At 34.1% G+C, this 26,322-nt stretch overlaps 1 protein-coding gene across 1 annotated transcript in view; it reads right to left on the reverse strand.

Annotated features, from left to right (window-relative positions):
• The window catches only part of LOC150092567 (GTP-binding protein 6), a 203,553-nt gene that overhangs the window by 59,062 nt on the left and 118,169 nt on the right, over window positions 1–26,322 (reverse strand). The window contains exon 5 of the mRNA XM_090414235.1: window positions 17,079–17,199. Coding sequence (XP_090270361.1) covers window positions 17,079–17,199 — 121 coding nt within the window. The remainder of the gene's footprint in view (window positions 1–17,078; window positions 17,200–26,322) is intronic.

Below are 26,322 nucleotides of genomic sequence, written 5' to 3' on the forward strand. Positions count from 1 at the left end.
ATAATAATGGCAATACCTGTTGGATTTCTGCTCAGAACATGGACTGGTTATTACTAACGCACATGTTCCAACATAAAAATGTGCACAAATTCACATGGAGAGAAGAGGCAAGGAATAAGAAAAGTCTCATCGACTATGTTATTGTTGATAGTGATGTTTTCTCCCTGGTGCAGGACACCAGAGTGTAGAGAGGATTTGAAATTGGAAGCAATCACTATTTAGTCTTGAGCAGGATAAAATTGAATTTCATATTGAAAAAAATAACATGTAAGAAAGTTTTAAAGTGAATAAAAGTTGAGTAGCTCTCAGATGTGAACTGTAGACTAAAATAAACAAAGATTATTGAAGAAAAAATGAAAGAATTTGAGAACAGGAACCAAACCTTGGAGATTCAGTGGCAAGCCTTGAAGAAAACCATGATTGATTCAGCCAGAGAGGCACGTGGTGAGGTTGTCTGCAAGGATAGAAAAATCAGAACTCCATGGTGGACACAGGAAGTTAAAGATGCAGTGAAAGAAAAGAAGAAAGCATATCAAAAGTTCCTGGCAAATAAGTCAGCTTTTGCTCTTAGAAAATACAGAGACAAGTGTAAGAAAGCGAAACGCTGTGTAAAACTAGCTAAACAAAAGTCATGCGAGGACTTAGGCAAGAACATAGAAAATAAATATCAAGAAGGTGGTAAGATATTCTGGAGGTTGTTGAAGAAGCTTAGAAATGGAGGAAAGAGTGCTGTAAAAGGAGTTAGAGATGATAAAGGTGACATGAAAACAGGAGAAAAAGATATCCTTGAAGTATGGAGTAATTACTCGAAAAATTGCTAAATAAAATAAGCAGTGATAGCACAGTGGTAAAAAACACTCCACAGGCACACAGTCAGTAATACATATCCATACTTGAAGTAGAAAAAGCCATCAAAGGCTTGAAATGTGGAAAGGCAGCAGGAGTAGATGATATTCGACCAGAAATGCTGATGTATGGTGGTATAAAAGTCTTACAGTGGCTGCACTGCATAGTTCAGAAAGCCTGGACAGAGGGACGAATTCCCGATCATTGGAGTAGTGCTCTAATAGTACCAATATATAAAAAGGGAAATAAAACTGAATGTGAGAATTACAGAGGTATCTCCCAACTGAGTGTTCCTGTCAAGATCTATGCAAGTATACTTGAGAAATGGTTGAGAAGAATTGTGGAAGAAAAGCTTGGTTAAGAACAAGCTGGATTCAGACCAAATAGAGGCTGTCAGGATCAGATCTTCACTTTACGACAAATAGTTGAGAAGGCATGGGAATATAACAAAGATCTGTATTTAAGTTTTGTCGATCTGGAAAAGGCATATGACAAGGTGCCAAGAGAGAAGCTATTCAATATGCTACAGTTATATGGTGTCAATGGGGAATTATATCAAGCAATACTTTGTCTTTATTTGAGTTGTAAGTCAGCAGTTAGAATTGAAGGAAGTACAAGGTTTAATGTTAAAACTGGTGTGAGACAAGGATGTACATTATCCCCTTTGTTATTCATTATCTATATGGATCACATTATAAAGGAAAGTGGTATTAAACATGATATCAGAATTGGAGATGTTAATGTCAGCTCTTTGCTTTATGCAGATGATGTTATACTTCTAAATAAATCTGCTACAAGTCTGCAAGATTCCCTGACTAAATTTAATAACAGTTGTAACAGATATGCTATGAAGATCAGCAATAAAAAGACAAAGACAATGAAAATAGACAGAATCGTTGAAAATGTCAACTGCATTCTGAATGGAGAACCTGTGTAACAAGTAAAAAATTTCAGCTACTTAAGCACGATTTTTAGTGAAGATGGTAAATTAAATATGGAAATAGACAACAGAATCAACAAATCTGGTATGGTATGAAGTTAATTGAATAAATTCATATGGAATAAGAATAGGGTGAGTAAAGATTAGCAAAACAAGTGTTCTCTGCCAGGTTGGCAGGAAAACGACCCAGAGGAAGACCAAGATATAGGTGGATTGATATGGTACAAAGTGCCTTATACCAGCGCTTCCCAAACTGTGGGCCGTGGTCCCCTTGGGGCCATAGGTTTTGTTGAGGGTCCATGAAATAATGAAAACAAATTTAAAATGTTTTACAACTAAGTCGATTTTTTTATTTTAAAAGAAACATATTTAACTTTTATTATTTATTATTTCTTTTTTGTTATGTTTTATATTTTAATGGAAAAATTCACACAGTGGAGTTGGTTCAAACTTTGCTTCTTGCATATTTCGGCACTTAATGAATATTAGTAAATATTGCTTATTCATATGTTTCATTTCAAAGCAGTGGTTAATTGTATTTACTTTGAATGCTCTCCAGGGAAGCTCCAAATCTTCCTGTCCCTTTCATCACGCGTTCGTAATCAGGGACTGTTGATATTGACTTTATATACATATCAAAACTCGTTTTACATTATCACTGTCATCCGAGCTAGTTTTCTGTTACCAATAAAAGTTTTACATATACTTTACACATGAAAAAAAGCTTAAACAAGTTCATGTGGAAAGATAGTAACTCGCTTGCAGTGGTAAACAACATGCCTTCCCTAACAGCCACTATACTGCAGAAGCAATAAAAACAAGTACTTTTATTATGCCAGTGAATAAGGTATGAGGAGTCTGTGTAATATATTTCTCAACAAACAGTGCAATTAGACACAACTGGGATAAAAACACACTAATTAATGAATCACATGTCCCCTCATACAGAAACTATGCTGTATAGACTGAAATAAAATCATATGTTGCATGGGCAAACACAGTATCTAACTAAAAACTATTGTTATTAATTAGATGTGTGTGAGTTCGATTTCCCAAGGCAGCAATAAAATTCAACCGAACGTGTTAAAATCCATAAAAGTGTTAAAACTAAGTAATATATATATATAATGAATGTTATGGCAGTTTCACATATGGAATTCGGTTGAAGAGAGTTAGCATTTCAACTCAATTGTCAGCTATGCTTTTATCTTTCGGTTGTGCAATCTTTTGTTAATACCTCACCAATCATATGCATGTTTTAATAGCCTGCCTTTGCTGTCTGTTTCGCGTTAGGCTTAATTACCTTAAAGTTCCTGGTCCGGGGATTCCCTTATTCAGGTATATTCACTAATTTCATGTTATCAGTCTGTGGTGTGCCAGCATCGGTAAGTGGTGATATTATTTGATTTATTCTACGTTAAAAAATTTAACCCTGAGATAGATAAGTGGCTGATAAAAAATAAAAAAAAAAATCCTGCAAACAATCAGAAGAAGCAGAAACAGACTCAAAAAAAAGGACAGTATTTCATATTTTACCAGAACAGCTCGCATCGTCTTCAGAACCAAACGGTAAGAGGCAAAAAATGTAATATATGCATTTGATTTTTGCAATATTCGCTTTGTATGTTTTGTATTGAATATAAATACAATAAATATTATAATAATATATCTCTCTATTTTACGATTTTTTTTCGAGGGGGGCCGTGACATATTTTAATTTTTGCAAAGGGGGCCCTGACATCCAGAAGTTTGGGAAGCACTGCCTTAGACAATAGAAATATAAGATCTGATAATGTTGGAGTCTTGACAAGTAACAGACTGATTTGGAGGAAAATTGTAGATAGGAAGTAATGATGTACATTTTTCATGTAGTATTATCATATCCTGTACACCCCTTGAAGGTACATGTCAGGAATTTGATGATGATGATATGAAACAAGCATGAAAATGAAACTCAATGAAAAATTATCACCTAAAAACAAAGTAAGATAGTTTATGCATCACAATGTGCCTTTTGTGATTGTTTTCCTTTAGCCAAATTATCTAGATCCATTTTATAACCTGAGGTGCAAATTCGAATCAAAGCATGCAAATATTCATCAGTCAGTCGAGAAGGAAATTTATTTTTTTCTAAAACTCATGGCAGAAAATGCTTGTTCGCAAATGTATGCGATTCCAAATGCGACTATCATCTTGTTTGCGAAACTGATTAATTCTTGAAATTTTTGGACATTTTCTAACAAAAATGTGTTCGTTAATGTTTCATTGTGTTGTAATTCCAAAACTTCCATCTGTAGTTGGTTTGGTACGTCGTTAATGTCGACATTAAAAGGGTTCAAAAATAATCGCATTTCAATGCTTTTATGAAAATCCACAAATCTTGTTGAAAATTCCGTTTGTAAATCTTCAATAGTAGCAACAAAAAAATTTCCTTTTATGTTTGCCATTCAACTGTAGATGCAAATTTGCAACAAATATATTGATGTAGATTTTGTTCCATCATATGTTTCTTCAACAGACATAGTTTGCCTTCAAAAGCTATTATGTCAGAAAACAGCTCTGATAGTAATTTACCTTGGCCCTGCAAGTTCAAATTAAGTTCATTAAGGTAATATCTACCATAAATGCAAGAGACATAATCCATTTTTTATTCGATAGTTGTGGGACAGTATTTTCGTGTTCCGTCATAAAAATATCTATTTCTTCACATAAATTAAAAAAATCTTTTTAGCACAGCACCTCTGCTTAACCATCTAATAGCTGAGTAGTAGATAACATCCTCATACTCCAATTCTATTTCTATCAAGAATTCTTGAAATTGGCAGTGTTTTAGACCACTGTGTCACATTGTAATTTACAGCTGATATCACAATGTCCATAATGCCTTTCATTGATGATAAAATTTTGCTAAAAAGTGCTTCCTGATGAATGATGCAATGGAACACCATTGGATTATCATAACCTAAATTCTGTAATTCTGCACAAATTCGACCTACTGCACTGGTGTTAGAGCCACAAATATTTCTTCCGCCATAGGCTGTCATATTTTAAAATTTTTTTCCCGGTCCAATTCTAAAGAATCGATAGTTTCTTTTACCTTTATGAACAAGTCATTGCGGGTTGTAGTACCTTTTAAACCACATAAACTGGCTGATTCTTCATGAACATCAAAGTCGCTATCGATGCCCCAAATAAATATCATTAACTACGCAGTGTTGTCTGTTACTTCAGTACTTTCATCCATTGCCTGAGTGTAACACTCAAATGATTTTGCTTTAAATTTAAGTTGCCCAAATAGATTGATACTGATTTCTTCTACTCGCCTTGTACAAGTCCTGGCAGATAACTAATATTTTGAAATAACGTCTTCTTTTCTGGGCATATTTGTTCATTTTCAGCTAATAAACATCGTTTAATAAATTCTAAATCTGTATAACACCTTCCTTCTTTCACAACAAGTTTCCCTACGACATAACTAGTATGAACAATCGATTCATTATGAATACTTTGCTACTTAAATATGTTTTGCTGAGCAGTCAAAGAAGTTTGTAATTCATTAATTTGATTTTTTCCAAGTTCACAGTTCGAATCCGTGTATTAGCTTTCATGTTCATTCTCATAATGACATCTGATATTATATTCTTTCATAACAGCAACACTTTTATGACAAGTAAGACAAAGGGGCTTACACCCCATTTTCAATAAAGAAGTACTTGCTGTTCCATTCATCATTAAACCTTCTTCCTTCATCCGCAATTATACGCTTTCTTGAACCCATTTTTGAAATTATTTTTAACAAATATATATCCTCTGAAAATAATAGTTGATGTTATTGAATTATTAAATTATATTAAAAGACAGACCAAGGAACGCGACTGCAAAAGTGTGCCAAAATCTCGGTTTTCGTCGGATGAAGTTACCTTTGTTATTCCTCCCCCATGATGACTGACACAGTTGACTCGTGCCAAGTTGCACGGCGATATCACGAAGTATAGGTATAAAATTGTTTTTAATTTATTATTAATATTATAAAATGTATTATTTAAATAATTCAACATACGGGCCACGTACCATCTAAGTATGGTCAACCTTTTATGGGTCGCCAAAAATGCACGTTTGGGGTGCATGTGGCCCGCAGGCTGTCGACCCCTGGTTTACAGGAAACTGATGAGGCTAGAGATCTGCAGATGAAGGTGGAAAGAGATTTTTAATTCAGAGGACATATTGCAAGAGTTGGCAAACTGAAATTTAAAGCTATTTTCATGTAGTCTAAGCATTAGTGCACAGTTATCAGTATAGATATTGTGCAAGGTAAAGTGGATTTAAATGCTGAGAATTTTTTGAGTCAAAAGAATTGTTTAAAATAGAAGGAATTGTTAAAAACAGAACACTTAAAATTGAATCTAGGTATTTGTGATGGACACATCTGACATTATATGTAACAGTATTCCAGATATTCTTTTTTATTTTCATCATTCTGTTTTTCAGAATGATGACATTGTGCTATCTTCTATCCTAAGATTACGTGGATGTTAAAGAACACACTGACAAGTAAAGATAGGAGGTTATTATCCCTCTTTATAAAGCTATGATTTGGCTACATGTTGACAACTGTGCACAGATTTGGTCACCTACATTTCTTGGGAATCGGGAAGTGGTGGAGAGGATTCAGAGACAAGTAACCAAACTAGTGACAGATCTGTGGCCTATGAGAACAGATGGAAGGTGTGTGGGTCACAAAGCTTAAATGACAGGTGGAAGAGAAGGGATATGATAGAAACTTATAAATTACTGAGATTGGGATTCTATAACACTACACAAAAGAAATTTTTCAATACATGGGGGGGGTAGAGGGAAAGCAAGGGGTCAACACTTGGAAGTGGTCTAAGAATGTGATTAGTAAGGGCGTGTGGACTATGTTCTTTACTTGGAGAGTGGTGAATGAGTGGAATGGATTGCCAGAGGTGGTTGTGAGCATCCAAACAGTAAATAAGAGTTTTGCATAAAGTTTTACAGTAAGTTTAAAGAGACGTATGATAGGTATTGTGTTAATGGATAGTGTGGGTCTCTCACAATGAGTCTTTTGACTCCATGGAGTGCCTGTATAAATAATAATAATAGCAACAACATATACCTAAGATAGTAGCAAGTTTGGAATTTTCGTTTATATCATTTATTCAAATTATGTCACTCTCATCACTCCCTCCCAATCCTTGCAGTCCACTACAGAGTTCTTTCAGATAGTTATTTTTCTATAATGTATCCTGTATAATGTACTATAAATAATGTGGCTCAGTAACCATAACTGATGAATTAAATGGACTAAATATATACATAGAAAATAAAACAATGTGTTCCAGTGCAGTAATTAACTATTGAATGAGGGTGGTCTAAAACGTTCTTGGCCTAACAATGAAAAAAATGAATTTATAATTTCAAAATTATTTTTATTTTTCAACATAATCTCCTTTAAGACTAATACATTTATTTCAGCGATGCTCCAGGGATGGGATAATGGTGCAGTGGTTCTCAGTAAGATCTGCAAAATACTCCTCTACAGCTGCCATCACCTCTTGATTCAAGGAATAAAAAGAAAAAAAATGCTGACCAGCGAGGAAGAATTTTAGTTTTGGGAAGAGATAGAGGTTAGAGGGAGCCAAATCTGGGGAATATGGTGGATGTTCCAACAATTCATAGTGCAGATCCCTTAATTTTCCCATTGCCAAAACACTTGTGGGCAGGTGCATTGTCCTGATGAAAGATGATTTTTTTCTTCTGCAAACTGGGTCTTTTCTCACAAATTTTTGCATCTAGTCTGGTTAAAAGATCAGAATAATATTCCCCTGTTATTGTTTTACCCTTTTCAAGATAACTAATAAAAAAAATGCCTTTAGCATCCCAAAACACTGATGCCATGACCTTTCCTGCTGATGGAACCGACATTTTCTTCTTTGGTGCTGAACAACCAGTTTCTGTCCATTGTTTTGACTGCTGTTTGGAATCTGGTGTGTAATGGTGAATCCAAGTCTCATCCATAGTAATAAATCAACGCACAAAATCAGTTTTATTCTTGTTAAAATGCTCCAAGCACTGTTCAGAGATTTTCATGCGAGTGCGTTTTTGATCTGCCGGGAGCAAGCATGGCACCCATTTTGCACAAAGCTTTTTCATATGCAATTCTTCACACAAAATAGATCCTACACGTTCTTTTGAAATGCCTATAGTCCCAGCAATTTCACACACTTTGATTCACATTTGCCAGTCATCCAATACCATATCGTGCACTTGATCAATCGTTTCTGGTGTTGTTACACTTTTTGGATGTCCTTTACATGGATCATCTTCAAGGCTGGTATGGCCACATTTAAACTCGGCAGCCCATTTCTTAATTGTGGAAAACGAAGGGAAGAGTGCCCATAAATGTTTATGAACTTTGAATGAATTTCTTTTGGTATTAAACGTTCTTTTACAAAGAATTTTATAACTGCACGATACTCAATTTTATCCATTTCAAGGGATACAGACAACACTTTTGCTTCAGACAGCTGGATAAAACAAACTGCTTCATAGAATGACTTGCAATTTCACATAGATGCTTATGACAGATGTACCAACTTAGAAAAAGAATCTCTTGCCGATAGTGTTGCCATCTATGGTTGAGGCTGAGAAATTTTCAGACCACCCTCGTATGTCCATGAGTGAATTTGAGGTAAAAATGGATAATTAGAAATAAGATAATATTTGCACTTAAGATTTTAACTAATGAAAAAAATTAAATGCTTTTATAGTTTTACATACACAATGAAACATTCTCCTATTCCAGAGCAAATTTTATTAAGGTGTTGCTTGATACAGTCCATCCATCTTATTTGGGCCTAACACATGTACAACTTAATCTTGATGACCAAATGACTGTCTTGCATTCTGATAACATGGTCAAACAATCATAGCCCAGAACCACGTGTTTTTCATTAGTGCATCATTGAAATTTGATACGTACACAACGATACAAATATTATAACTATTATAATAGGTATTATTTATATTATATTATATTGAGGTAAGAAAATTATAAATTTATAAATGAAAACATAAATTTGAAATTTATTTGTTTTCAAACTTGTTTATTATTAATTTTATCTTATAGAAATGGCATAATGTCACATTCTAAGAACAGTAAAGGAAGATCTATACAAGAACAACACAGAATTTTTCAAACAAGATGGGAATTACATTATTTATTTTCTTAAGTAAAAAAAATCAAACAGATTTTATGTTTAATTTGTAGACACAAAATTAGTGTTTCCAAGGAATACATTGCTCTGAGTGTGATCAATACTCAGGAAGAATAAGAGAAGATAAATTGAGAAGTCTAAAATCTGCACTTCAAAAATAATAAAACGTATGTACAAAAATCTACAATAAGATGTGGTTAAAACTAGCTATATTATTTCAGAACTAATAAATAAACATTCAAAATGTTTTACTAAAGGTGAATTTGTGAAGGTGAAGTTTCTTTGTCCTGAAAATGTTAAACCTTTTCAGAATATTTCTTTATCCAGAAACACAGTTGCGAAAAGAATTAACAAAATTACTGCTGATGTCAGTGAAAAGCTTAAAGAAAAAATGAAAACTTGTTTGAATTTTACAATTGCAGTCAATTAAAGTACAGATGTTAGAGGACTGGCTCAATTAGCCATGTTTATTCGAGTTTATGATGAAAATTTTACTGTGGTAGAATTTACTGTTTGATGTCTTGCCATTAAAATAATATGATATTGATAAACACAATTTCTCACAAAAGATGCAGTTACTAACAAAAAATGCTAAATCAATTATAAATTTGATTTTTTATTTAACAATTAGTGATATGTTTGTACTGATAATGTGATGACAAATTTATTTTAAAATACACAATTATGTTATGCATTTGATTTTTCTTTGCATGATTTGGCTCGTATCATTGTTAAAAATTGTTTTTGAGTTTTAAACAAAGTTTCAAAATGAGTAAAAATGCACAAAGTTATGAACTTACTCAATATTTAAAAGTTGAGAAGTTGAGTTGTTGACTTGTCAACATCAAAGTATATTAAAGAGGTAAAATTAAAACTTTGTTTTTCGAAATTTTCTGAATTATGTTATGAAGTTAAATCTAAGTTAGGATAAAAAAAGTAAGATGTTTGGAAGAATTTTAAAATTTAAGCTTTTTTTTTTTTTTACATGTAGCTTGCACTACTGTGACGACAAGCTTAAGTGGCCTGTATTCCTATCTGAGTTTGACACCACTGATCAAGGTGAAGGAGAGGGTCTTTTGGTGAGTGGATAAAAATAACTAGAGAGAGCATCCCCCTGGGTGGCGGATAGGGGAGCCTGCCATGTGTGTGTATGGTGGGGTGGTCCGAATATACTGAATAAGGACTCGTGGACCAACAGGGCCATAAGGGGCAATCATCTTGATTGTAAGGGAAGCGGAACTTCCATGGACCCCTATCTGGATCTATCCTCTCCTTCTTCTACTTTGAGGAAGATCCACTTACTTTAATCTTTCCTATAAGGCCTTATCAGCCAACCCTTTTTATTTTATGACCCTTATGCTATTAGAGTACTTGAGGGCCATGGAGTCTTTTCATTTCTGGCCTTACAACTATGCCTTCTCTATAAAGCTTACTATAATTCTTCTATAATCTACTTTTCCTCCCTTCAATATACCCTATTCCTCCTATGGGTTTATATTCGGAAGAAGGCTAGTTCAGAAGCCTTAAGGTAGCAGCTGTACCACTGAACTTTTCCATTGTCAGGCTAGTCCCCTGACATAGAGAACATAATTCTACTTGTAAGCTGACAGAAAAAAGATAATCAGATTAAATCTATGGGAAACAACTCTGGAATGGAAATGGTAAAACAAAAATGGAAACGACAAAATATAATACACATAGCAAACTGGAATGTAAGAGAAATAGCATATAAAGAAATAGAATTAGACCAATTATTAAATGAAAGAAATTTTAAAATAGCAGTAATCACTGAAACAAAAAAGAAATTAAAAGGAACTATGAGAACTGAAAATTTTAATGTGATATACAGTAGAGTCAACAGAGACCAAAGAGCACAAGCAGGAGTCATGATTTGAATTCATAACTCCCTTTCAAAACAGTTAAAACATTATAAATTATGGAATGAAAGAATAATAGAAGTTAGAATTAAAATATATAGAGGCTCTTTAACAATAATTGGTTTATATGCCCCAGAAGAAGGAAGAGAACAGGATAATATTGATTTTTATAATCATATATAATAAAATAAATAAAAATGATTATGTAATTTTAGCAGGAAAATTAATAATAATATAGGAATACATGGAGAACATACTCTAAACAGGAATGGTAAAAAATTGATTGACTTTGTAGTTTATAATAACCTAAAAATAATGAATTCCTTCTATAAACATAAAGACATACATAAATATACTTGGGCAGCAAGAGGATGGAAATCAATATTAGATTATTTTATATTAAATGAAAAGACATCAAAATTTTCACTAGATGTTAGAGTTCACAGAGGATATGAAATAAGCAATGACCACTTCCTTGTTAAAATAAAATTAAGATTACCACCTAAATGGCTACAAGTAACAAGAACAGAAAGAAAAATTGAAACATTTGTTTATAAAACTAGCCTATTGAATGACACAAATGTACAATGGCTATATGAACAAAGAATTAACCAATATCTAGATAAAATAAAACGAAATAGAAATAGAATGGCTTAATATAAAAACGATACTAAATGCAGCAGCAAATGAAAGCTTAGGAAAGACCAAAAAATCCAATAAAAGAAAAAAACTGAAGATCTGGGATGATACAATCAAAGAAATAATCAAAAAGAAAAAAGAAGCCTATCACAAATGGTTAAGCAGCAAAAGATTAGAAGATGAAATAGAATATAAAAGAATAAGAGCCATAGCTAAAAGAGAAGTTAGAAAAAGACAGAGAATCATGGAACAAATTTGTTTCTAATTTAGAACATGATTTATATAAAATAAGACCCAATGTATATAAGATTTTGAAACACTTAAATGCAGATACCAAAGAAGACATAAAATTAAACACTGCATTGAAATTAGAAGAATTTCTAAATTACTACAAAGAATTGTGGACAGACAAATATTTTAAAAAAAGACAACTGGCAAACAATTAACAAAAATGAAAAGGAAATAACTGAAGAAGAATTAGAAATCAGCCGGAAAGAAACAAGAAAAGGAAAATCACCTGGAGAAGATAAGCTAGGTTCAGAATTATATAAATACGCAGGAACAAGATTCAAAGAAAGACTCTTATTATTTTTAAATAAAATTTATTCAACTGGAATCCCTGCAATAGAATGGAAAAAAGCAATTGTGATTCCTATCTTTAAAAAAGGTAATAGAGAGATGACCCTAAAAACTATAGAGATATCAGTATACTAAATTCCTGTTACAAAATATATAGCAGAATCTTAAATAGCAAACTAATGAAATATTCCGAAAACTGTATTTTAGAAGCACAGAATGGATGTGGAAAAGGACGATCATGTATAGACCCGGCCTTTTGCCTAAATTTAATAAATAATAGAGAAAAGAAGAGAATACAATTTAGAAACAAATATTGCATTTATTGACTTTGAAAAAGCATTTGACAAAGTTAAAAGAAACATTATTTAACATATTAAAAGAAAGACAAATAACAAATAATATCCTAAAAGCTATCACAAGTATATATGAAAATAATCAAATACAAGTAAGATTAAATCACAAGCTATCATATACGAGAGAGATAAACCAAGGGATCTGGCAGGGATGTCCCCTCTAAGCAACTCTTTTTAATATCTACTTAAATGAAATAATAATAAAATGGAATAAAAATTTACACCAAGGAATTAAACTTTCTCCTACAGTAAACTTAAATACTCTCCTCTTTGCCGACGACCAAATAATAATTACAAATTCTGAAGATAACGTACAGAAATCTATTTTAGGTCTAAATGAGATATCCAAAGATTATGGTATGATAATATCAACAGAAAAATCAAAAAAACTATGGCCTTTAAAGGACAAGATCCAGCAAGAACTAAAATAGTAATAGATAACAAAATCTTAGAACAGGTGAATTCATTTAACTACCTAGGATGTATGATCACATATGAAAATGAAAAAGATATAAATGTAAAAATTGCAAAATATTTAAAAATAACAGGTGTAATTAACTATATTTAAACCAAACCTAGTTCAAAAACAAACCAGACTAAAAGTATACAATACATTAGCCCTACCAGTCTTAATGTATGGAAGTGAAATCTGGACAATAAAACAAAAAGACAAAGATTAACAACACCAGAAATGAAGTTTATGAGAAAAACTGCAAAGTATACCTATTTGATCACAAAAGAAATGAAGAAATTATGAAAGAATTAAACTAAGAACCAGTAATAGAAAAAATTTAAAAATCATCATCATCATCATCATCAAATTCCTGCCATGTACCCGCGAGGGGTGTACCGGATATGATAGTACTACATGAAAAAATTACATCATTACTAACTTCCTATCTACAATTTTCCTCCAAATCAGTCTGTTACTTGTCAAGACTCCAACATTATCAGATCTTATATTTCTATCATCTAAGGCACTTTGTACCATATCAATCCACCTATATCTTGGTCTTCCTCTGGGTCTTTTCCCTGCCAACATAGCAGAAAATGCTTGTTTTGCTAATCTTTCCTCTCCCATTCTATTTAAGTGACCAAACCACCTGAGATTAGCTCTGCATTCCTGGATGCTGACAATGTCAAGTTCTTTCCTAATATCCTCGTTGTCATGCCTCTAATCTTTCTCAGGACTCTCATATCTGCAGTCTCTAGTCTTTGGTCAAGTGTTTTACTTCTGACCCAGCTCTCGGATCCATAAGTTAAAACTGGTTTGAACACTGTCTTGTATACAGCTAATTTAGTGTTCTGACTAATTTCTCTCTTATTCCATATGAATTTATTCAATTGACTTCCCATCATACCAGCTTTGCTGATTCTGTTGTCTATTTCCATATTGAATTTACCATCTTCACTAAAAATTGTGCCTAAGTAGCTGAAATGTTTTACTTGTTCCACAGGTTCTCCATTCACAACACAGCTGACATTTTCAATGATTCTGCCTATTTTCATTGTCTTTGTCTTTTTATCGCTGATCTTCATACCATATCAAGTACCTCAGTTCTAGCTGAGGTCCAAGGGAGTGGAAAGAGGGCAAAATAATTCTTTTGCATAAGACTGCAGTAGCAAATTATAGACCACTCAATATCTCAGGAGTGGTGGTAAAAGTACTGGAAAAGCTGATCAAAAAGAGAATTCAGGAAAGGGCAGATAAGAATATGATACTCTATAAGTGGCAACAAGGATCTGTTAAGAGTTGGTCATGCCTTAATTTACTTAAGTTCTATAATACAGTGAGAACTCAGTTAGATAAAGGGAATGGCTACAAGATGATTTTGCTGATTTTGCAAAAGCATTTGAGAATACCATATGGAACTCTGTTATGCAAATAAGAACAAATAGGGATGGATATGACATGATTATATAGATAAGAGGGTGGCTGATGGATAGATAGATACCAAAAAGTGGTATATGGATGAGCAGATTCCAGGAGAATGCAGGTGGCCACCAGTGGTGTGCCGTAAGAGTCTATGCTACTGCAATTACTGTTGATATAGATGATATAATCTGAAGGGATGTATTCAGTTGTTTGCTGATGACAGAGTATCAGGCAGAGTTTACAAGATGATTTAAATAGGCTGTCAGCATGGACAAAAGATAATGAATATCAGTTTAATATAGAAAAATTAAAAGTTATGCATTTTGGGATAAACATGTCAAGCTGTATGTACTCCAGAAAACAGATGAAACTTGGGATTTTGGTAGTAGATAGAGAATTGAAGTGTTTAGAAGCCATATTGTTAAGGCTGTCAAGGTAGCTCATATGATTACTTGGCTATTGAAGAATACACTAACAAGTAAAGACAAGAAAGTTGTTAATTCCTCTTAATTAGGCCTTGATGTGTCCCACATCTGGATTACCTAGGTTTCTTGGTGATGAGGAGTAAAGAGGATCCAGAGGCGAGTAATCAAGATAGTAAGTGGTCTGTGGAATGCTGCCTATGGATATATTGAGGATTGTGAGTTGCAGAAGCTGGCCGAGGTGAAAAGAGGAGATATGATAGAAATATTTAAGTTATTAACAGTTTTATCATATTAATGCAAGTGAAGTTGTTTCAGTACATGGCTACAGGAGGCAAAACAAGAGATCATCCCTGGAAATTGAATAAGTGTGTAGTTCATAGCAGTGTGAGGTCTACATTTTTCACTTGAAGAGTAAATGAATGGAATGGGTTGCCAGAGATAGTTGTGAATGCTTTGTCTGTTAATGGGTTCAAGGCGAAGTATGAGAGATAATGACAACAACAAAATATCCAAGTAGAAGTGTGCCAATCCTCACGCACATGAAATTTATTATTTTATTGGTTTTTTGGGGGTGTATTTTTGTGTTTTATCAGGGAATATTTGTTGATGGCGGAGAGAATTTTTCTAATTTTTGGTCTTTCATGGTAGCAGAATACAGGGATAATTTATAAAGTAGGGAGACATAGTAGGGATGAAGGACATGTGGACACAACTCTTACAGGAGTGACCAGACTTCAATCCCAGCTCGGTCTTGACAGTACCAATGCAAACTGTTGTACTTGGCTCCTTCCAGTGCACAGTATGGCAGAGTATGCAACAGCAAGATGTCCAAAGGTATTAGCAATAGTTTCAATCCTGGAGTACTATCTGGAGGCTGTGTTTTGAAACCGCTTTATTGTTGTACCTCAAATGGTGGGGCACTGGCCAAGAAAGGCAACCACCTACATTGCATGCAAAAAAAAGAAAGGGGGGAGGGGTGGTAGAAGTGATAATCTCATCTACCACCTAGAGTTAGAAACAAAACACTGGACTGAGTTCATGGATACATGAGTTTTATAATGGATGTCAGAATGGGTTTGCAAAGAGCTGATTTTGTTTCGGCAATCTACACATATTTTATAAAAAAGTGATAAATTGTGCTGAATAAGGAGTACTCAATATATGGTGATATTCTAAGACTTCACAATACCAATAATTGAGATATTGGGTCAATGGGCCAGAAAATAACGATAATTAGTGTTATGGCAGTATTCCGTTCTTAATTGGCTACTACTAGAGTCATCACAAAAGTGATCACTGTTCAACTTATTAATAATATTTCACTTGGAACAATAAGAGATATTCAGGGGATATTTGTTGATGATGGAGAGAATTATATGGTAATGCTGATGTCAAGTCCCTTTAGGAAGATTAGCTTGGATAAATGAGCAGGTTGCCAATGCATACAGGTGCAGAGTGTGTACTGCATTGCAGTGTATTTGTGGAACTGTGTTTTTGAAAGCGGATGAGATTCATTATATGGGGGGGGAGAGAGGTAAATTATCTACAGAAGCCTGAATTATACAGGACAGCACACATTGTTGCCGTGATAAAAGGACCTTGACAACAGCAGAGACAATGCCTTGATAGAGCAGACTTTCATCTTCTCTCTGTAACTACCCTGAAATGCTGGACATGAAGAGGCTGAGGAAACATAAATTGCAAAGTTTAGTGGATAGGCAGAAAATCGGTGGAGTGAAGGGTAGAATTTTTTTTGCATGGAGAATGACAGATGAGTGAATGTGTGGAACATGTGCTAGGATCATGAATAAGTTTCTAATTACATACAGTAATCATTCATTTATCAGTTAATGTTATATAACCTGCCATCCATCAGTAGCATTTATCTAATTAATTCTTATAGTTATTTAAAATATCTGTACTCTAAATTATATATAGTATAAATTATGTCAAAATTTTCAATTTCATAATATAACTAGCATCTATTTTTACAGATGGAAGTTTTTTCTATAGTTAAAACACAAAAGTGATGAAATGATAAAAATGTAAATTCGATAATTACTCAAATCCTGGATATGTCTGATAATAATCTTTTTCTTCTTATGATAGAGAATAAAGGGGAAAAAAGTGTGTGCAAATACCTCATAATTATTATTATGTTTTGATTATCTGGTCCACCTGAAGTCATGAGGGTACAATTATGTAGGTTATTATACATTTTATTAAATTCATCTGTATCACACAACAAAATATACATCATTAACTTTACTTTTGTAACTAAAGCAAAGATTAATATGGATCAGTTTACCTGCATTGGTATAACCAATAACAGCAATCGTAGGTATTTCTTTTTTTTTACGTCGCTCCTTAAGTAGATTACGCTTTCTTTTTAAATGATCCAGTGCTTGCTTTATTTTAATTTCTCTCTCCTATATAAAAACAGTATACAAAAAAGTAAGGTAATTAAGTAACAATTTACAACAATTAATAAAAATTTTAGGTAATTTTAGTAACAAATCTGCTTGTGTACTGAAAAATGAACAACAACAAAAAAAAATCAAATTTTGTTGCTGAATAAAGATAGGTGACATTTGCTAAAAACACACTGTTACTGGCTATTTTTTTAAGCACCAAATTATTCTGTAAAGAATACTGCTTATTGAAAAATATCTTGAAGAGCAATGATCCAATCACCATCATAAATAACTCAAGGGAGCAAAAGATATCCGACATTTTCATTATTTAGCAGCATTAACTTATAAGAACAAAATAAGCATGATAATTTATTATGCTGTTGGTATTTTGCTGGATTTCAAACTGGCATCCTCAGAATGCAAGAAATACTTGTCAGTGAAAACTAATGTCCTATCATGGCATTCTCTAGAGTAGTGATGAGAAACCCATGGCCCATAGGTTGCATGCAGCCTTCCAACTACTAACCCATGGATTGTCAAAACGTTGCACTTCATTTAGCTGAAGTGTAAAAATTTTAGCAAAAGGCACAATGTGTTATCAATATGAAGCACATATTAAGAGGTCACATGAAAAAATTTGCTCGCGATGACAGTTCCCACAATTCTGCCATTCGTCTTTGCATTTTCAGTCATGCATGAACAGTTGTACTTTAACGATATATATGAAAGTAGTTGCATTATTCTTGAATGAACTTATTGATATACATTCTTTCAAAACCTAAGCAAATTATAAATTTATAATGGTAATATATTTTTCTTTTAAAAAATTGAGTCCTTACAATTTTTTTTTTTTTTTTTTTTATAAACAGAACCTTGTGTTTAATCAATGAGTTTAAAATCTAGAAAACGCAAAGTTGAGGACAAAATTGTCAGTTTAACAAAAGATGGACATGCGGCTATTTTTTACGATATGTTGATATCATGAAAAGATATCTGTTCTCAAAGAATATAACATCAAGAGGCATTATAAAACTAAACATTTTTGAAAATTTGACAACTTGCAAGGACAGTTGTGCAAAGACAAAGTGAATCAACTGCAAAAAAATCTTAAACAACTTTAGAGCTGCTTCGTTAACTGCAGATACTGCAATTCATGCAAGCTACATTGTTAGTCGTTTTTTGGCAAAAAGAATGAAATCATTCTCTGATGGAGAAATAGTAAAGGAATGCTTACTAGCAGTAGCAGATGTTGCTTTCCCTGATAAAAAAATATAATTTCGAAAATCAGTTTGTTGCAATTTACAATCACAAGAAGGATTGACAATCTTTCGCAAAGTATTGAGGAAATTTTGCAGAGACATATTTCTAAGTTAGAATGGATTTCTTTGGCTTTGGATGAAAGTTGTGATATTAGTGATATGGCACGACTTGCTGTCTTTTTGAGAGGAACAGATTCTAGTTTTAACACTGCCGAAGAATTTGCATCTTTAGTTCCACTGAAAGGAACTACTACCAGTAAAGACATATACAGGAAACTGAAAACAGTTCTTAATCAATTAAATATCCCAAAAGAAAAGATTGTCGGTATAACAACAAATGGAACTCGATCCATGTCTAGTATGAATGTTGGTCTGATGGGATTATTATCCAGATTAATAAGATGTGAAATAATTATTTCTCACTGCATTCTGTACAAAGAAAATTTGAGTGCAAAAGTTTTGAAAATGTCCAATGTTGTTCCACTGAACATTAAAATTGTAAATTTTATTAGATTTCGAGGACTGAATCATCGCAAATTTAAGGAATTTTTGAGCGATATGGAAAGTGAATATGGCAATATCCTTTTTAACACTGAGGTTCAATGGTTAGGTTGCCACACAATGCTTAAGCATGTGTACGATTTGGAGAGTGAAATTCAGTTATTCTTGGAGATGAAGGACAACCCATTTCCAGAATTTAATGACAAAGACTGGATGTGCAATTTTGCATTTTGCAATGACATTACTCAACATTTGAATGAATTAAATGTAAATCTTCAAGGACAGAACAAACTTATTAACGAAATATTCAATAAAATAAAAGCCTTTGAAAATAAACTAAAAATTTGGAATCCGCAACTGGAATCTAATAATATGGCTCGTTTTCCAATTTTGAGAAAAGAAAATCCGCCTGAAATGAAAAAATATGCAGAGGAAATACAGAGACTACAAGAAGAATTCAGTTCGTGGTTCAAAAACTTATGCAAAAATTAAACTAATTTTGATATTTTCTCATCACCCTTTAAAGTAGACATTAAAAGGGTTCCCAAAGAATTTCAAATGGAAATAATTAATTTACAAAACAACACTGAACTAAGAAGTAAGTTTCAAAATGTTAGTCTTATTGACTTTTATAAGTTACTTTTTAGTTTTTTTTATAAGAGTTTATTTGGTGGTACTTATCTGTGTGAACAACTCTTTTCGAAAATGAAACTTGTAAAAAATGAAATTGCCTTGATGACAAATGACTAAAAAATCGTATCAGAGTCACAATTTCAAGCATACTTCAAAATATTGAAAAGCTTGTTGATGAGAAACAGACCCAAATATCTCATTAATTAAATATCAGTAGCTATTTCTATTGATTAAAAAAATTATGTACATATACTGGTGTATACAGGGTGGTTCAAAATTCCACATACAAATTTTGAGGGGAGGTAGAGAACATCAAAAGCAACCATATTCACATAGTGAACATGGTTGATTGCTCACAATTGCTCACCTGTTCACCAGCGCTCCAGGTGAGTAATTGGGGCTTCCTCATTCAAGCTTTCGACGTCGTAACGAAGAATATGCATCGTTTTATGAACACTGAGATGGCAGACATGCACCTCGTTTACGGGTTAGCTGATGGTAATGGACGAACCTCTGTACATATGTATCGCGAAAGGTACCCAAACAGATGTGTACTGCATCACCAAATGTTTGCGTATTTGCATCAGAATTTGTGTGACAATGGCTCATTCAGGGATTACAGGCATGATAGCGGGCAGCCACAATCGACGCGAAATCCCGCCATGGAAGAGGAGGTGTTGCATGTGATGGACAATAACCCAGAGACAAGCACACGTGCTGTTGCCTCTGCTATAGGAGTATCTCGAACCAGTGTATTGTGCATTTTGTAATCTGAGTCCTTGCATCCATTTCATCTGCAACGGATCCAGTTACTGATGGCCGAAGATAATCCTCGATGTGTGGAATTCGCACAGTGGTTTCTGCAGAGAAGTACCGTAGACCTGGTTTTCCAACTAGTGTTTTGTTCACGGATGAAGCTTCATTTACCAGCGAAGGGGGTCTTCAATCACCACAATGCTCGTGTGGGGCCCATGAGAATCCACATGCTGCACAACAATGCTTCGCCATTAATGTATAGGCAGGTATTATCACTGACTGTTTAGTCGGTCCATACCTGTTACCACCCTGACTGGACTTCCAGAAGTATCGGACCTTTCTGGAAGAAGTTCTGCCGGATTTACTGAACAATGTTCCAATGACTGTGCATCGGCAGACGTGGTTCCAACATGACAGGGCTCCAGCCCATTTTGGCATTTCTCTGCGTCAGTATTTGGACGGGTGCTTTGGGGCTCGATGGACCAGTCACATGGCCCAGATGCTCACCTGATTTATCGAGCATTGATTTCTTTTTGTGGAGGACCCTTAAAGCCATGGTGTACGAAACACCTGTTGCCTCTGACATGGACCTCCTGGCAAGAATCACCATCGGCGCTGCAAACATTCGGGAAACTCCAGGTATTTTCGAAAATATACGGCAATCAATGTGTCATCAGTGTCAGGCATGCATCGCTGCTAATGGTCATGACTTTGGCACCTGATGTGAAACCATATTATGTATCCAACTACTACTGAACTGTTCAGTTACGCCTAATAAAGTTTTTTACACTATTTACTACCTTGTGTTATTTCTATATCTCTGTGTCGCTGTTAGTACCTTCTGGTGAGGTTTCTAGTCATGCATTCCTATGTGAATATGGTCAATTTTGATGTTCTTTACCTCCCCTCAAAGTTTGTATGTGGAATTTTGAACCACCCTGTATATTGAAAGCATGACTAATAAAAAGTAAATCAAATTAAAAAAAACTTTTCATTGTAAATCTATATCAAAAATAACAAACTCCACCCCATAAATTAAAATTTTTTGATGAATATATTAAAATATTTAATATTGTGTTTGTTGCCGTCTGTATGGAATATTAGGTTTTCAATTTTGTGGCCCACTGAAGAACAAAGGTTGCTCATCACTGCTCTAGAGCATATTTAAAGTAGATGGATAAGTAGCACCTTTAAGTAGGAGCTGCAAAAATGTTGTGTGTGTGTGTGTGTGTGTGTGTGTGTGTGTGTGTGTGTGTGTGTGTGTGTGTGTGTGCAGGGGGGGGGGAATATAAGAAGAAATATGATCAGCAAGTTGATGAGCATTACAAGCAACAAGCGTGACCAGTATGGTTAGAAAGGCTTCTTCTTCTTCCTAACCTGCATTTTAGGCCAGGTAGCCTGCTCCAGTCTCATGCCGTCTCTTTCTTGGTCTTCCAATTCTTCTTTTTCCACTTATTTTATATCTGTATAATATTGCAAAATCAGATTATTGGAGGAAATCGGATAGGAAGTAAAAGAATGATTACAAAAGACTAACTTGAATGAATTCAAACAGTTGGAGAATGAGAGCAAATGAAGAAGAAACAATTGAATTACTGAACAATCACTTTTAGCAGATGGATGACCTAGAGAGAGAGAGAATTAAGAAGTAATGCTAATTATGAGAGAAATCAATGTAAGAAAAGATTATCTGGATCAGGATATTACAAAACATCTGTTTTGTGAGTTACAACAATTGGTTGACAGGCAGAAATTAGGGGATATAACAGAAATTTATAACTTACTAAGATGGAGAAATATTTGAAAACATTTCAAGAGGAATAGATAACAGGGATCCACACCCACAAGTTGAGGTGCATTCAGAAAGATTTTTTGTTTGGAGAGCAGGGAATGAGTGTAATGGGCATTTGTGAGTACTCTGTCAATAAATGAATTTAAGAAAAGCTATGATAGGACCATGTCTTAGTATAGGCCTCCTCCATAGATCTTTGGATTCCATGGAGATGACCAGAAAATAATATTGTAATATGTAGTGTACTGCTGTGAAATAATACTATTCAAACAGCTGGATATACCACTTGGTATATCCAGCTGATTTTCTTAGAAACTTCATTTCTGCTGTTTGAATTCGTTTTTCATCTTTCCTTTTTATGGTCCATGTTTCGCTTCTGTATAGTAGAGCTGGTTTTGACAAGACAGTATATAGTCTGATTCTAGTGCGTTTTTGTACTAGGGATGGCTTAAATATATTATTATGCCATTTACTTTGACAAAGTTTGATATTTTGGTGTCTATGTCTTTTTCTTCTTCATAGGATAAATCACATCCCAAGTACCTGAAAGTATTTACTTATTCCCGGTTGTAGGCAAACCATAAAAATGGAGGTTCTAGCTTTTGGGTCCTTAGTCTGTATTGTTCAGAATGATAATTTCATCAAGTAGAGAATTTAGTTTGTTAATCTTGTCAGTGGAGTTACAATCAATTTTCTTGTGCGATGGGATTATTACATATCCAGATCCACTCCTGTGGTAGGATGGTGAACAACTGATGAGTCTGGTGGTGATGGTGAAGATTTTGGAGAAGTTAGTAAGAGTTCACATGCAGAAATTCATTGACAGAGAATCTACACTTTGCAATGAACAGTAAGGGAAGGTCATGTTTGAGTAACTTACATTTTATAAGAATGTTATGTCTGAGTTAGACTAGGAGAGTGGTTACAGCATGATACTTTTAGACTTTGCTAAAGCTTTTGACAGAATACATAATGGATTCACTGGAGTGAACTAGGAGTCAATCCAGGGTTGATTCCTAGTTCTCACCAGGGCCGGCTGAAGCGGGCATATGGGCGCCGCTACAAAGGGGCGCCCATATGCCCGCTCATAAGGTCATAAGTTCATTTTTAAGAAACAAAATTTTTATCGTAAAAACAAAAAATTCTTAGAATGATCAATATTAAAATAAATAAGGCCAGATACACCGAATAAAATTTTTTAAAAAATTGTATATTGCCGGCTGTTTACAATTTTGCAGTCAGAGCAGGCTAAATGCTTGCCTCCAAAATCTAAAGTGAAACGGTGAACGGTTTTTATGCACAGAAACGAATTTTCGTGCAAAATATTTGTTGCTACGTAACCAGTCATATGGTACTGTAAAAACTCGATTGTAGCTTAAATATTCCAAAGTACATTACATTCGATTGTTTACTTAGGTTAAGTCCCATGTGAATATTGTAAAAATAAACTTTGTTTGTCTCTGTATAGTTTGTTTTAGATGTAATTGTAAATAACACTCTGGAAGTTAACTGTATATACTGCTTTAATAAGAATATGTTAGAGTGTTAAAAACAAAGGCAATGTTTATATCGCCGAAGCTACATGTAATAGATCTACATGGCAGCATTAGAAAGATTGTTATTAAAATTTGTTTGTATGAGAAAGGCTTGCAGGCTCTAAGTGTAAACATCTGCTAAGTCAGTCAGAAAGGTTCAAACAACTTTCCGATGGCCGGCAACTTACAATTAAAAGAAAGCGGAGGAGAACAAAAGGCATGCCGAACTTGAAACTTAAGATGAAAGAATCATACTGATTCTTTGGGGGTTGCCAAACTTCACGCAAGGTCTCAGAGGAGGTATAATAAAAAGGGACTGAAGCAAGCAGAAGGGGCTGCATGGATTTAGAGATTGCTGCAGAAGTAGAGGAGGCCTGGTTCCAGAGACGTCCACAGAGAGAGACAGGAGAGGCTGCCCCGTTCCAGATGCTGTCAAAGAGGAGGCAGCTCAGTTCCAGACATTGCTAAAGCTGCCCGGTCCCAGACGTTGCCAAAGAGAGACAGAGCTGCTCGGTTCCAGACATCGTCAGAGAGCATACCTGATCCAGACGTTGGTCGAGAGAGGAGTTTTCCACTTCCAGAAAGGAGCTTCTCAGTTCGAGACATTGCTAGAGAGAAACGCCTTCTAGGCCACAGACAAGGCTCTCAAATTGCCGAAAGGAGAAGTCCCAAATGCCATATAAGAGAAAAGTTTCCAGTCCAGAGGGATCCTGACAGTTGACAAAAGTTTCATTTTTCTTCAAGCGGCATTTTCAGTTTCTTAGAGGTGGAAATTCAAGCTACCTGAGACGGCAGTCATCCAGGCATTTTCGGCGAGCCCAAGTAGAGGAGAAAAGGTGAGGCAAATTTCCCGAAGTACCTTCACTCGTAAGGTTTTTCTTTTTGCCGTGGGAGAATAACATTTTTCCGGAACTGTATGAGTCCCGCTATATTCCCAATTGATATAGCTGAAGCCAAAATTCCAGATGAAGATCTGAGATGAAAGAATTGCCATAGAACTTTTAGTGAAAGACCTTTGACTAATTGTGAGATGCAGAGCCTTTGTAAGTTCAAAACTTTTATATAATTCCTCTTATAGTTGTATTAGCAAGACTTTTAAGATATATGTTTAATGTTTAATAAGGTTAAGAAGTGTCCTTAAGAGAATGAATTGGCGTGTTAGAAGTTGATATCAAATTTGTAAAGATAACTTAACAGAGAGATTTAGGTAACCTCTTTGCGAGTAAGCCTGGAGTTTAATAAGTAAAATTTGTAAACTGAGAGTAGATAATGTTTTGTGTTAAAGAAAGTATTTTAAAGTTGAAGAAAAAAGGTTCTAAATTTTGCTAAAGAGTTTTTATAGAAGGATAGAGAAAGCAATCTCCCTATTGTTTAAATTCGTGTATATTTCATAATAATGTAAATAAATGTTATTTGACTTTCTTGTAAACATAGCACGTAATAACATAAACAAGAGAGATTCTGAGAGAGAGAAAGTGCACATAGCTACATTAGAATAATGGAGAATAAAGTATAAAGTAAAGAAAAAAGACATCACAAGTAATTAATAGATATTACTAGTACACAAAGTTAAAATAATAATAAAATTTTACAATGTCGCAGTAATGACAGAATAGCAACAATAGATTTATAACAGTATGCATCTCAATAGGCTACTGACAGTAGCGCAGTGCAGACTATTGTTTCATCTCTGTGTCGTGTTGTGTAATAATTTTTTGTGGGTATAAAATAGAAATGGATTCAAAAATTAAAAAAAAGTTATCTGGTGCACAAAATCATAAGCATCATGCTGCGAAAGAAGCAGATATTAAGAAACAAACTCGGGCTCTTAATAAATTCGTTAAAATATTAAAATATTCTGATGCAGATTGTAACCAACTCGATACATCAGAAATCAGAGTTGAAGAACTGTGCACATCATCCAGTTTTCATGAAAGTACTTTTGCAACTATTGAACAAGTGTTTCACTTAAATCAATAATTGATTTAAGTGAAAAACAGTTAGGAGAAGATTTAGTTGTAGTTGACCATGAAACTAACGCGTTGTTAGTCTCTGTAAATTTAGAAGATCCAGGTGAATGGGGAAATATTGATGAAAAATTACGAGTAATTTTAATTGAAATGGGGCCTGTTCAAAAGAAAAATATAATATATCCCAGATACATATGGTCATAAATTTGGTGACACGTATTGTAATAGAAAAATGGGGAGCTCTTGCCAAGAATATGGCTCATTTATTCCGAAACTTTAAATTCTGTTTCTTGCTTTTGTTGCAAACTTTTCCACCTACTGAATCAAGTAGTCTTGTAGAAGGTTATAACGATTGGAGAAATATAAATACAACTTTGCATAGACATGAGACTAGTTTAGCTCACGTGAAAAATTTCTTAAAATGGAAGGAACTTGATACAAATTTAAAAAAAACAAAACTACTATTGATTGCCAGACTCAAAGCATGTATGAAATGGAAAAGAAACATTGGACGAGTGTTTTAGAATGCTTGACTGAAATTATAAAATTCCTTGATAGCCAAAATTTAGCTTTTCGCGGATCATCTAATAAATTATATGAAAGGAATAATGACAATTTTTAAAAATTAGTCGAACTGTTTGCGAAGTTTGATCCTGTTATGGAAAATCATGTTGTTTCCTGTCTTTACACAA

The sequence above is a fragment of the Typopeltis vanoorti genome, chromosome 25 (assembly GCF_054136105.1).
Source record: "Typopeltis vanoorti isolate ZY-2024b chromosome 25, IOZ_Tvanoo_1.0, whole genome shotgun sequence".
NCBI classification, from domain to species: domain Eukaryota; kingdom Metazoa; phylum Arthropoda; class Arachnida; order Uropygi; family Thelyphonidae; genus Typopeltis; species Typopeltis vanoorti.